This window comes from Ovis canadensis, chromosome 1, assembly GCF_042477335.2.
Source record: "Ovis canadensis isolate MfBH-ARS-UI-01 breed Bighorn chromosome 1, ARS-UI_OviCan_v2, whole genome shotgun sequence".
Lineage (NCBI taxonomy): Eukaryota > Metazoa > Chordata > Mammalia > Artiodactyla > Bovidae > Ovis > Ovis canadensis.
Genome location: NC_091245.1, coordinates 138,363,206 through 138,376,647, shown reverse-complemented (window position 1 = coordinate 138,376,647; position 13,442 = coordinate 138,363,206). Strand labels below are relative to the sequence as shown.

Genomic DNA, 13,442 nt, shown 5'->3' with positions numbered 1-13,442 from the left:
TGTGAAAAAAATTGTAAAAAGCCTTAGGGCAGCAGCACAGAGAGAAAAATCCAGACTGCCTATTGCATAGTGATACTATCTCCAAGAAGTGTGAGTGAAGTCAGTAAAGAAGGTAATTTAAGATCAAGCATTGAAGTTGGTGATGGACAGGGAGGCCTGGTGTGCTGCAATTCATGGGGTCACAAAGAGTCGGACACAACTGAGCGCCTGAACTGAACTGAACTGATTGAAGAAAAATAAAATTTTTCACAAAGAGAACCGGAAGCACTTGGCGACATAAAAACCAAAGTGGAAATAAAAATAGAAACTCTAAACATCACTTTCTTCATTTCCACTCCAGTGTTTCTTCTTCTGAGAATACCATATGGATTTTTATTGTTAGCTGTTCTAATTGGTGTATTCCATGGATTTTCAAATATTAAAACAACCTTGCAGTCCTTAGAATGAACCCTCTTGTAATGTCTAATATGCTCTTAATCCCACCAGAGTGTTTTTCATCATTCTACTTTTTATGTCTGTAAGTTTGATGGAGGCCTTTTTTGTTTGTTTTCCATTCCACTCTTACCATGCTCATATATGTCTTCCTTCTATATATAGAATGTATTTAAAAGCTATTTAAATGATCTTGTCTACTAATTGTATCATCTGTGTCTTTTCTGAATCTTTTATACTTGTTGATTTTTTTTTTAAATTTTACTTATTATAGGTCATATTTTCCTACCTGTTTACCATCCTGTCAATTTATATCGGGTGCCAGGTAGAGAGTTTTATGTTTTCGAGTGCTGGATATTTTCTTTTCTTTTCTTTTCTTTTTTTACTTTAGCTTTGGATGGAGTTAAGTGACTTGGGAGAAGTTGATCTTCTTGAGATTTGCTTTTAAGTTCTTTTAGATGGATACAACCTTTCAGTATAAGATTAATTTGGCTTCATTACTAAAGCAATATTCTTGTAAGGAGGCAATTTAATACCTTGTGTTTTAGGAGGTCTTTCTACTCTGGATGGTAGGAATGCAAATTCTTCCTGGTCTTTGGTAAGCTCCTGGTATTACTGTGCCTTTTTTATTCCAGTGGTTCTTACCTTAGTCTGGGGAGGCCTTACTTGCATACACTGTAGCACGACATTGTAAATCAACTACATTCCAATAGAAATTTTTAAGAAGATTGATTGGGAAACCACTACAAATTCTTCACTTCTCTCTTGTGCCTTCTTCTCACATTTTTCTTCTTTTTTTTTTTTAACCTGTAAATTCTAGTCACTTTAACTTCCCCCAGCTGAGAACTCTCTCTTCCACTACACTTCAGAGACCCTGTCTGGCTCTGTTTGGGTTCCTCTTCTCTGAACAGCCTCTTTCTTAGAAACTGTCTTCAGGTAGTAAGTTTTGGTGGTCTTCAGAAGTCACTGTCATATGATACCTGTTGACCAAGGCTGAAAATGTTATTTAACCTCTGTGTCAAATGTTCATGTTGTTTATAATGAGAAGGTAACTATGGTTCTTGTTACTCCATTACAGTCAAAAGTAGAATGATTCTCCCTTCTTTATCACTGCCATTTAGCCCCTAATCTTTACCCCTTCTTTCTTTTGCCTGAAAAAGTGGCATTTTGAGAAGCAGTCAGAGTTTCAGAGGATGTGCCCATGAAATAATCTTTCAGAATCCACTGGGAGTTTGTTTGTTTGTTTGTTTGTTTGTTTCCAGACATAGACATTTTACAGAAATGCACTTTGGATAACAGTGACTACTTTCTATATAATAGGTTTATTGGGAGAGACACAATTAGAACCATTACCTGAATTATTATTCTTTAATAATATTTTTAGATTGAACTCTTTAAGGAAATATGATCTCTTTTTAAAAATTAATTAATTTATTTTAATTGGAGGCTAATTACTTTATAATATTGTAGTGATTTTTGCCATACATTGACATGAGTCAGCCATGGGTGTACATGTGTCCCCCATCCTGAACCCCCCTCCCACCTTCCTGCCCATCCCCTTCCTCAGAGTTATCCCAGTGCACTGGCCCTGAGAGCCCTAATCTTTACAAATTGACTGCTTTAAATTCTTTAAGACCTACCCATTCATGTCAAAGCCTAGATCATGGAATTTTCCCCAAGAAAATTCCCAGAGTATTCCAGCCATCATCTTTTTATTTTTCTTCTATTATAATAAGTCCCTCACACCTCCCAGCACACACACAAAGTTATGAATAAATGCACTGATGGGATCTGTATTCCCCTCTATTACTGCCAGTCAGATTATGAATTCTTCAAGATAAGTGGCTTTGTCCCACTCATCTGCTATATTTCAAACCTTTAGAACAGTATTTCACATAAAGTAGAGAAAAATCCCTTTATCATAAAAAACACTAGAATTTAGTTTACGTGCTGTTTATAATACTGTGTAAACCTAAGCCTTTTCATCTGTGGATTGAGGGGTGGGGAAATCATACTTAAATGTTTAGTTCTCTCATCTGTGAATGAGAATGGGAGGGAGAGTGCACATGTACGGGCTAATTGTATTTATCCAGGTTGATAAGAGAAAGAAAGTGAGTCTTAAGCCACAAATTGCTAAAACTTATAAATGATGATGATACAAATGAATACTTCTTTATTGACTAGATTAAGAATTGGGGTGAAAGTGCTATCTGTACATAAAATTCTAGACAAAAATGCTGAAATCTTGTCATTATTCATGCTTGAAAATGTTTGATTACTGAAATTTATGAAAAAGCATAAAATTGCAGAGCACTGTATACATTTGCCATTTAGTATTTGCCCAATGTTGCACACCACTTGTGAATATTTTGCAGATTTTGTGGTATATTTAGACATGTCAATAAAAACTGGAAAAATTGATGTTTTTGCGTCATAGAAAATAAAGATTAAGATATATGGCAGTACTTTCTAGAAAGCAGAACTAGAATTCACTGAAAAGATCATTTAGAATATCAGAAAAATATTGTTTCTTTCTAGGAAATATTTTAATAATCCTTTTATACATTCCCTTTTTAGTTTAAACTCATATGGACAGGTAAATCTCCCTACTCCTAAAGTGAAGTTGCTCAGTCATGCCCGACTCTTTGTGATGCAATGGATTGTAACTTGCCAGGCTCCTCTATTCATGGGATTCTCTAGACAAGAATACTGGAGTGGGTAGCCTTTCCTTCTCCAGGAGATCTTCCCAACTCAGGGATTTGAGCCCAGGTCTCCTGCATTGCAGGCAGACTACTTATCGTCTGAACCACCAAGGAAGTAACACCTAAAGGGAGATCCTAAATTTTTATACTTGTTGTTGGTTAGTCACTAAGTCATGTCTGATTGCTTTGCAACCCCTTGGACTGTAGCCCACCAGTCTCCACTGTTCATGGGATATTCCAGACAAGAATAGTGGAGTGAAAGTTGATTGTCATTTCCTTTTCCTGGGGATCTTCCCAATGCAGGGATCGAGCATGCATCTCCTGCACTGAAAGCAGATTCTTTACCCCTGAGCCACTGGGGAAGTCTATTGTGTCCCTGTAACTTAGTAAATAAATATACTTCATAGCTAAGTGTTGACTAACCAGAATAAAGCTTTTTTATTTTTATTTTTGCTAATAATCAAGTATGAAATGAAAGAGAGTGCTTTTTGCCCAAGATGCGTGTCAAGATTTCAACACAACTCAAATGTTATTCTTGACTCTAAAGTCAAAGCAACTTTCAAGTATAATGTTACTACTTATGCATTAAATTTTCTTGAGCTAATAAATGTATAAGTTTAATTGGAATATAGCTTTATGTATCAATGACAGTAGCCATGAAGTGATTGACCATTATAGGTCAAAATGCTAAGTGTGACCTGCTCCTGAAAAATGAACTCAAATTTATGAAGATCAACCTCTGTTTTCTTCTTTAGGAATGGCAAGTTCATTGAAGAAAATGAAAAGTACTCATTGAGAGGAAGCAATACAGAACTCACTGTCAGGAACATAATCAATAGTGATGGGGGCCCTTATGTCTGCAAGGCCACAAATAAGGCAGGAGAAGATGAAAAACAGGTGCTTCTCCAAGTCTTTGGTAAGTATTATAGCACAGTAGTTAAACCTGTAATCTCTAGAGGAAGGTCTGAGACAAACTGGGAAAGTCTCTGTCGCTTATACGAGCTACTTATAATTAAATTAATTTCTAAACCTATGTTTTAGTTTTTTCTCCTCTAAAATATATTTTAAAATTGCAGCTACCAGATAGATTTATTTAAGAATTATATGAGATTACAATGTAAATTTTTATAAAATACTTGATGAACTCATAGCAGAGGCTGGAAGAAAATTCATTAAAATTGTACATAACGAAATCTGTTTTATCTGTGGGTTGTTCTTCATAAATATTTAAATGACACATGTTGGGTTCAGTTATACTTTTAATATACTTCAAGAGTTCATTCAAAAGGCTGTAATTAGGAATATTGACCTGTAACCATGATTAAATATTCCCTTTTCATTTTATTAAAAGGACATGCAATATAAATATCTTCCACATCAGAGCCATATTCCTTTCTTTATGGAACTTATAGAAAGTACAAAAATCAATGTATTTATTTTTAATTATTGATTTAGCTTCTATTATATTTGTACAAGGAAAAGATTTTGGTGCTGGGTATTTAGAATATGATTATTCTCTTTAAAACACAAACATGAAGATTTATATGCATTACTGATATTTAGTGTGTTTTCTCCATTTTTAGCAATGTTGTTATCACAACACTTTCGGAACAATGAGAGGGGCAGGAAGGAAGGAATATTTTGAAGAGTAGAAGGGACCAGTTTTTGCATTTGACAGATGCAGCAATACTGTTTAGACCAAAAAATGAATGGTGTACACCTGTGGACATACCCTTGGCCAGTTGGTCCTTGAATAGCTGTAATAGAAATATTTCCTGTACCAGGGAGATTTTCATAATGCCTATATTCTAGTTTAGTAGGACAGACAGTAAAGAATATACCAAAATATATTAAAGTAAAATTAGAATGATAAGATGTTCTAAGAAGAATGTGAAACTAGATCAATCTAAAAAGGGCTGTTATTTTGGAGATCATGATGTTGGAAAGTTGCTCAGAAGGGTCATGCTTAGATGTGATTACACAAATATCTTTAATAATGAGAAATCTGCAAAGCTATGAACAAGGAGAAAATTGTTTACATAGAATAAAGAGTATGTTATTTCTAATAATTATTAAAATTATTAAAATTATAGAAAGCATATAATTTATTCAAGTAGTATTTCCCACTTAAGAAAATGTTCTTTTTAAAATATACAATGCTAAATGTGACTTAGTATAAACTAAATTAATAATTAGAAATGATAGACTTTGAGATAATTTCAAAGGATAATCTTAATCGATCTCAATGAGCTTATATGAAATACTGTTTAGTAAATTATTAAAATTTAAGTGACACTGAGTAAGAACAAAGGCAAAAGGCTTCTAATATTTTTTTTTACCTTTTAAATAGAAAATAATGAAGGAAAAATGATATGCTGCTTGACTGTTGTAATTACTTTGCATAGTAACAGTGAACAGATTCATATTGTGTTTGATACAAAATCATTCATATATAATGGAAATAAAGCTAAAACCATTAAAGTAAATGGAATAAACATTGAATTTAAAAAATTATATATGTCCTGTTTCTGATATCAAGAATTTAATTTTCTAAGATTAAGAACAACATACATATATTTCATAACTGATTACACTTAACGATTAAAAAAAAAACTGTTACTTGCTCTGAAGTAACATGTGCTTTTATCACTTTTATGTTCAAACAAATAAAAGCCTAAGAAATACTGACAATACAGAGTTTAAAATTTTAAAGCTCTTTGGCATATGTAAATTTGTTAAGGGACATGTTTTTAATATTAATATAATTGATCTTAGTAAACATGAGGGTTTGGTTTTATAGCTATAATAACTATAAAGAAATAATTATCTATTATGTCTAATAATATTAAGGCAATCTAGGGGCAAAATAAATCAACCATAATAATAAAGATAAATAGTATGTATATATATTTACTTGTTAAGTTTTTTAAGTATTGTACATAGTTATACTTACTATATATTAAGGGTACAGTCACTATTTCCCCCCATTTTGTGATATTGCTTTGAAAGTTTAAGAGATAATCACTACAAAAGCAAATGTCATACACAGACACACATACATAGTACATTTGTGGTTTTAAGAGGACATTTTAATTTTGTAGCTTTAAGAGGAAAAAATCAAATATCTTTAATTAGCAAAATCTTGGAAAGAATTCTTTTTGCCTATTGGTTTCTAAACCACTTCAAATTATTTTTATAATTGTAATCTATGAACATTATTTTTAAAGCTATTTCTCCTATAATTTGCAATTCTCCTGGCAGTCTTATAAAGCAAGCATGGCACTATAACAACTGCAAAGTTAACAATTTAATACTGTGCTATTGTGTACTCAAATGCCCACTATGAATAATAATATTTTCTTTTAATACAGATTGAGTAATGTATATATTTTTTACAGTACAGCCTCACATAATACAACTTAAAAATGAGACTACGTATGAAAATGGTCAAGTCACACTGATATGTGAAGCAGAAGGTGAGCCTATTCCAGCAATCACCTGGAAAAGAGCAGTGGATGGCATTACTTTTTCTGAAGGTGATAAGGTAACAGCAATTTAATATACAGTGATTTTCAAAAGCATTGTATTTGCAGTGTTTTATATATAATTAAATCTCATATTGATCTCCATTTCACCAAGTAACTTGTAGAAATGCAAGAATGATTTATATTTGAAAAGACAACTATCACAGTCAACCTAAAAATAAATTCATGAGAAAAATGTCTAATTTTAATATTAAGTTTCTCGTTAAGACAAAATTTTAAATTGTTAAATTTTCCTACATACAAACTTTGGTAAACACTGAATCCATAAAATACCTTACTGCAATTTCAATTCCTCTACCTTGTACTATGAAAATGAAAATAATTTAAATTCACAAAATCCTGCTTGTCATTTAACTCTTAACTCTTTCATATTTTCTTTGTGCATTCAGTTCAGTTCAGTCACTCAGTCATGTCTGACTCTTTGCGACCCCATGAATTGCAGCACGCCAGGCCTCCCTGTCCATCACCAACTCCTGGAGTTCACTCAAATTCATGTCCATCTAGTCGGTGATGCCATCCAGCCATCTCATTCTCTGTTGTCCCCTTCTCCTCCTGCCCCCAATCCCTCCCAGCATTGGAGTCTTTTCCAATGAGTCAACTCTTCGCATGAGGTGGCCAAAGTACTGGAGTTTCAGCTTTAGCATCATTCCTTCCAAAGAAATCCCAGGGCTGATCTCCTTCAGAATGGACTGGTTGGAACTCCTTACAGTCCAGTCGACTCTCAAGAGTCTTCTCCAACACCACAGTTCAAAGCATCAATTCTTTGGCGCTCAGCCTTCTTCACAGTCCAACTCTCACATCCACACATGACCACTGGAAAAACCATAGCCTTGACTAGACAGACCTTTGTTGGCAAAGGAATGTCTCTGCTTATTTTATTTTATATTTTACTTTACAATACTGTATTGGTTTTGCCATACATTGACATGAATCAGCCACGGGTGTACATGAGTTCCCAATTCTGAACCACCCTCCTACCTCCCACCCCATATCATCTCTCTGGATCATCCCCGTGCACCAGCCCCAAGCATCCTGTATCCTGTATCAAACATTTTTTGAACATGCTATTTTGTACTTAGCATGTACACCTTCACTGGTACCTACACCATAGTTTTAAAACACTTATTTCAAACTTGCATCAATTTAACATGATAAAAAGTTTGGCTATGAAATTTTGAGAAGAAACCCTATTTGCCTTTCTTCTATTTGTGAGGTCAAGCACTTCCCTACAGTAAATAAATATGCTACATTGTTAATTAATGGGTAGAAAGTTCACAAATCTTAGTAACAAAAACTCTTTTAATTTGCTTGCCTTATAGCTCAGTTGGTAAAGAATCCGCCTGCAATGCAGGAGACCCCAGTTCTATTCCTGGGTTAGGAAGATCTGCTGGAGAAGGGATAGGCTACCCACTCTAGTATTCTTGGGCTTCCCTTGTGGCTCAGCTGGTAAAGTATCTGCCTGCAATTTGGGAGACCTGGATTTGATCCCTGCCTTGGGGAGATATTTCTATTTGTGAGGTCAATCACTTCCCTCTAGTAAATAAATATACTACATTATTAATTAATAGGTAGAAAGTTCACAAATCTTAGTAGCAAAAACTCATTTAATTTCAGTCCTTGACACCAAATGATCCTTCAAAATGATGTCAATAAACTCAATAAATATAGTGAAATTTCCCTGACTGGTAGTTAAGACTCTGGGCTTCCAATGCAGTGTGTGTGAGTTTGATCCCTGGTCAGTACCTAAGATCTCACATGCCTGCAAATGTGGCCAAAATAAACTTAAATTTGTATTAAATTAGGAAAAAAATAGTGATTTAACTTCAAAAATAACCTATTTTTATTTTGCTGAAGTAAAATATGACATGCTGATCATAGCCTGTGTTTAGATCAGCTCAAACTTTGTGATTAAAATAATAGGATTATCTGTTCTTTTGCACTTATTTGAAAACTGTGTTTTATTCTGTTTCAAAGAAAACAACCCTACTTACTGATTCACTGTTAACTTCAGTTCTTTAAGTCCAGATTGCTTTCTATTCCTTCAAATAAATAGATGTATTTAAACTCTCATTTAAGATTAAAAATAAACAATACAAAGTATAAATATACACTTTAACAGTTATCTTTATACTTATATGCAGAAGTCATAGTTGTACCAAAGTGTTTCTAATTTGATTGTAGAAAAGTGGCAAGCATTTTTCTCCATGAATTGAGGCACTATGATCTGTACCATGCTTCAAATGTTCTTGCAGAATAAAATACCGAGAGAAAAGGGATTTCTAGAAACCGTAAAGAGAGACAGTTCTTTGCTACAACCACTTGAATAATATGTTTTAAATTTTATAACAAATTAAATTCTTAGCATAAAGACATTGATAATTTTACTATTGTGTTCATTATTATTTTATGCTCTAGGATATTATTTTTTGAGTAGGTACATCTTTGGACCTAAGGAAACTTCTAGAATGGTTTTAAATGATTTATTTATGTAAACCACTTTTAATGGATGGCAAAGGATAATGGAGTGAGGTTTTTACATTATTTGAAAATCTCTACTAAAAATTCTTAATTTTTTATTTATATGAAATATGAAGATTATATTAGCCTTTTTGTATTTCCTCATTTTTTCATTCTAAAGCAAATATGAGTTCTTGAAAATTACATTTAATAAAATGTAAACAGTAAAATAATCTTTAAACTAACAGAAATTTCCATTGCTAATGTTTCTTGTACCGTTTACGCAAGTTCTTTTAAGAACCATCAGCATCTTTTATTGAGGGCTTTTATGTTTCCATGTACTATCCTATGCACAAAGAATACAGCAGTGTAAAAAAAAAAATGTTTTCTGCTTCATAGTGCATACTATTCAGGAGAGGAATCAAGGCATATTTTAAATTAGTAGTGTTTCACTTATGAATATGCAATTTTGAAATGTGAAATTTCACATCAAAATAGAAATTTTAAGTATATAAGTGGACTTCTACAGCCTCCAGACATAGCTTTGGCATATTTTTCTGTGCTATCACAGACTTAGTTCAGCTTATTCTTCTGACAGGCCTCTTCATTGGTGCATTTTGGAAAATATATCATCTTCAGACTACCTCCTTTAAATTTGTTTAGGTTGATGAAAACTGCTTATACTGATTTAAAAAGAAACTTAAAAAAAAGTTAATGGTATAATTTGCAACACCTTTGTATTATAGAAAACAACTTAAGATTTTCAACTTCTTTTATCTCTTTAAATAGAATTTACAAAATGAGACTGCGAAATCCACAATTACTGATTTAAGAAAGAGAGCAGTGTTTTAAATATCTGCACTTTATTATAAAACCTGCAGTGAAATGAAAAACTGAAATATGGTAACATTTATAGCATCATCTTTAATAATAACAGACAGTTCATAAGTATTTTTAATGTACCTTGTAAGTAATTATAATTTGCAAAATTTTTGTACCAATATGTTTATAATAAATTTTATTTATACTTCTTTACCAAATCCTGACGATGCATTCTAGTGTGTAATTATAGGCAATTCTTAGTGCCTGATATTAAGATTGATAAAAAGCAACAATAACAACAACTAGGGACGGATAAAACCAGCAAAAATGTTTTACTAAATAATTGGAAAAAAACAATCATGATATGGTTGTTCAAATATTTTAAAGACAGCCATGTCTGGTTGAACTAGACCTATTGCTTACTGTATGACAAAAGAGTGAATGGAAGTTACAAAATTGCAGAGACTTTCCAAGAATCAGGGATTATAGATAATGAAATGTGTTAAATTCCAAGTGATAGAATTCCATTCCCATGAATTTCTGTATCACAGTTTGTATGATTATCAACGTCTAAAAGAAAATTCTTTCATTTGACATTACATTATATAAGAAAATCTTAAATAATATTTTTTACCCTGATATTCTTCCTTGTTGTGATATTTAAATTTGAGTTAATAATCAGGGGAAAGGGTGAGAGGTACTGAACCAAGGTTGTACATCAGAATCACATAAAGAGATGTATACATGTGTACCTGTCTGAGCCTTTCTTCCTGGAAAATGTCTAAGTCTCTCTTCCAGACTTTGAACTGTGCCATATTATTCAGTCTTGTCTCACTCTTTGTGGCCCCATGGACTGCAGCTCACCAGGCTTCCCTATACTTCACCATCACCCACAGCTTGCTGAAACTCATGTGCATTGAGTCGGTGATACCATCCAACCATATCATCCTCTGTCATCCCCTTCTCTTCTAGCCTTTGATCTTGCCCAGCATTCCAGTCTTTTCTAATGAGTCAGCTCTTCACATCAGGTGTCCAAAATGTTGGAGCTTCAGCTTCAACATCAGTCCTTCAAATGAATATTCAGGAATGATTTCCTTTAGGGTTGACTGGTTTGATTCCTTTGAAATCCAAGGGACTTTCAAGAGTCTTCTGCAAACCCCCAGTTCAAAAGTTCAGCCTTTGGTGCTCAGCCTTCTTTATAGTCCAGCTCTCACATCCACATCTGACTACTGGAAAAATTATAGCTTTCACTATATGGACTTTTAGTGAAGTGATGTTTTGTTTTTTAATATGCTGCCTAGGTTTGTCGTGGCTTATCTTCCAAGAGGCAAGTGTCTTTTAATTTCATGCTGCAGTCACCATCTGCAATGATTTTGGAGCCCAAGAAAATAAAGTCTGTCACTGTTTCCATTGTTTCTCCATTTCTTTCCCATGAAGTGATGGGATTGGATGCCATTTTTGTTTTTGGACTGTTGAATTTTAAGACAGCTTTTTCCACTCTCTTCTTTCACCTTCATCAAGAGGCTCTTTAGTCCCTCTTCGCTTTCTGCTATAAAGGCGGTGTCATCTGCATCTGAGGTTATTGATATTTCTCCCAGCAATCTTGATTCCAGCTTGTGCTTCATCCAGCCTGACATTTCTCATGATGTATTCTGCATTTAAGCACGGTGACAATGCACAGCCTTGTCGTTGTACTCCTTTCCCAGTTTGGAACCAGTTCATTGTTCCATGTCATGTTTAAACTATTGCTTCTTAACTTGCATACAGGTTTCTCAGGAGGCAGGTAAGGTGATCTGGTATTCCCATCTCTTTAAGAATCTTCCATAATTTGTTGTGATCCACACAGTCAAAGGCTTTAGCATAGCCAGTGAAGCAGAAGTAGATGCTTTTTCTGGAATTCTCTTGCTTTTTCGATGTTCTAGTGGAAGTTGGCAATTTGATCTCTGGTTCCTCTGCCATTCCTAAAACCAGCTGGAATATCTGGAAGTTCTCAGTTCATGTACTGTTGAAGCCTTCCTTGGAGAATTTTGAGCATTACTTTGCTAGTGTGTGAGATGAGTGCATTTCTGCAGTAGTTTGAACATTCTTTGGCATTGCCTTTCTTTGGACTTCCCTGGTAGCTTAGATGGTAAAAGTGTCCGCCTACAATGTGGGAGACTGGGTTCAATCCCTGGGTTGGGAAGCTCCTCTGGAAAAGGAAATGGCAACCCACTCCACTACTCTTTCCTGGAAAATCCCATGGATGGTGGAGCTTGGTAGGCTATAGTCCATGGGGTGGCAAAGAGTTGGACATGACTGAGTGACTTCACTTTCACTTCTTTGAGGTTGGAATAAAAACTGACCTTTTCCAATCCTGTGGCCACTGTTGAGGTTTCCAAATTTGCTGGCATATTGAGTTCAGCAGTTTCACAGCATCATCTTTTAGGATTTGAAATAGCTCAACTGGAATTCCATCACCTCCACTAGCTTTGTTCATAGTGATGCTTCCTCACTTGATTTCACACTCCAGGATATCTGGCTCTACGCGAGTGATCATACCATGGTGCTTATCTGGGTCATGAAGATCTTTTTTGTATAGTTCTTATGGGTATTCTTATCACCTCTTTTTAATATCTTCTGCTTCTGTTAGGTCCATACCATTTCTGTCCTTCATTGTGCCCATCTTTGCATGAAATGTTTCCTTGGTATCTCTAATTTTCTTGAAGAGATCTCTAGTCTTTGCCATTCTATTGTTTTCCTCTATTTCTTTGCATTGATCACTGAGGAAGGCTTTCTTATCTCTCCTTGCTATTCTTTGGAACTCTGCATTCAAATGGGTATATCTTTCCTTTTCTCCTTTGCCTTTTGTTTCTCTTCTTTTCTCAGCTATTTGTAAGGCCTATTCAGACAACCACTTTGTCTTTTTCCATTTCTTTTTCTTGGGGATTGTTTTGATCACCACCTCCTTGCAATGTCATGAACCTCCATCCATAGTTCTTCTGGCACTCTATCAGATCTAATCCCTGGAATCTATTTTTCACTTCCGGTGTATAATCATAAGAGATTTATATTAGGTCATACATGAATGACCTAGTGGTTTTCCCCTACTTTCTTCAATTTAAGTCTGAATTTTTCAATAAGGAGTTCATAATCTGAGCCACAGTCAGCTCCCAGTCTTGTTTTTGCTGACTGTATAAAGCTTATCCATCTTCATCTGCCAAGAATATAATTAATTTGAATTCAGTATTAACCATCTGGTGATGTCCATGTGTAGAGTAGTCTCTTGTGTCTTGGAAGAAGGTGTTTGCTGTGACCAGGAACTCCAGTTCCTAAGTATTTTTACAGCATCCCTGACAGTGATTAGAGAGCTTTATTTTGAAACTCCCCAAAATTGCTCTTGTGTGGGCACCCTGTGGAGAACCTCTACCTTTCAACTGACTATATTTCTTTCATCACAACCCCCCATACACACACATGGAAATACACACCAACACTGAAATTAATG

At 34.4% G+C, this 13,442-nt stretch overlaps 1 protein-coding gene across 1 annotated transcript in view; it reads left to right on the top strand.

Moving 5' to 3' along the window:
* Nucleotides 1-13,442, top strand: part of NCAM2 (neural cell adhesion molecule 2) — a 263,454-nt gene that overhangs the window by 73,244 nt on the left and 176,768 nt on the right. Inside the window, exons 6-7 of the mRNA XM_069589008.1 lie at nucleotides 3,890-4,050; nucleotides 6,533-6,678. Coding sequence (XP_069445109.1) covers nucleotides 3,890-4,050; nucleotides 6,533-6,678 — 307 coding nt within the window. The remainder of the gene's footprint in view (nucleotides 1-3,889; nucleotides 4,051-6,532; nucleotides 6,679-13,442) is intronic.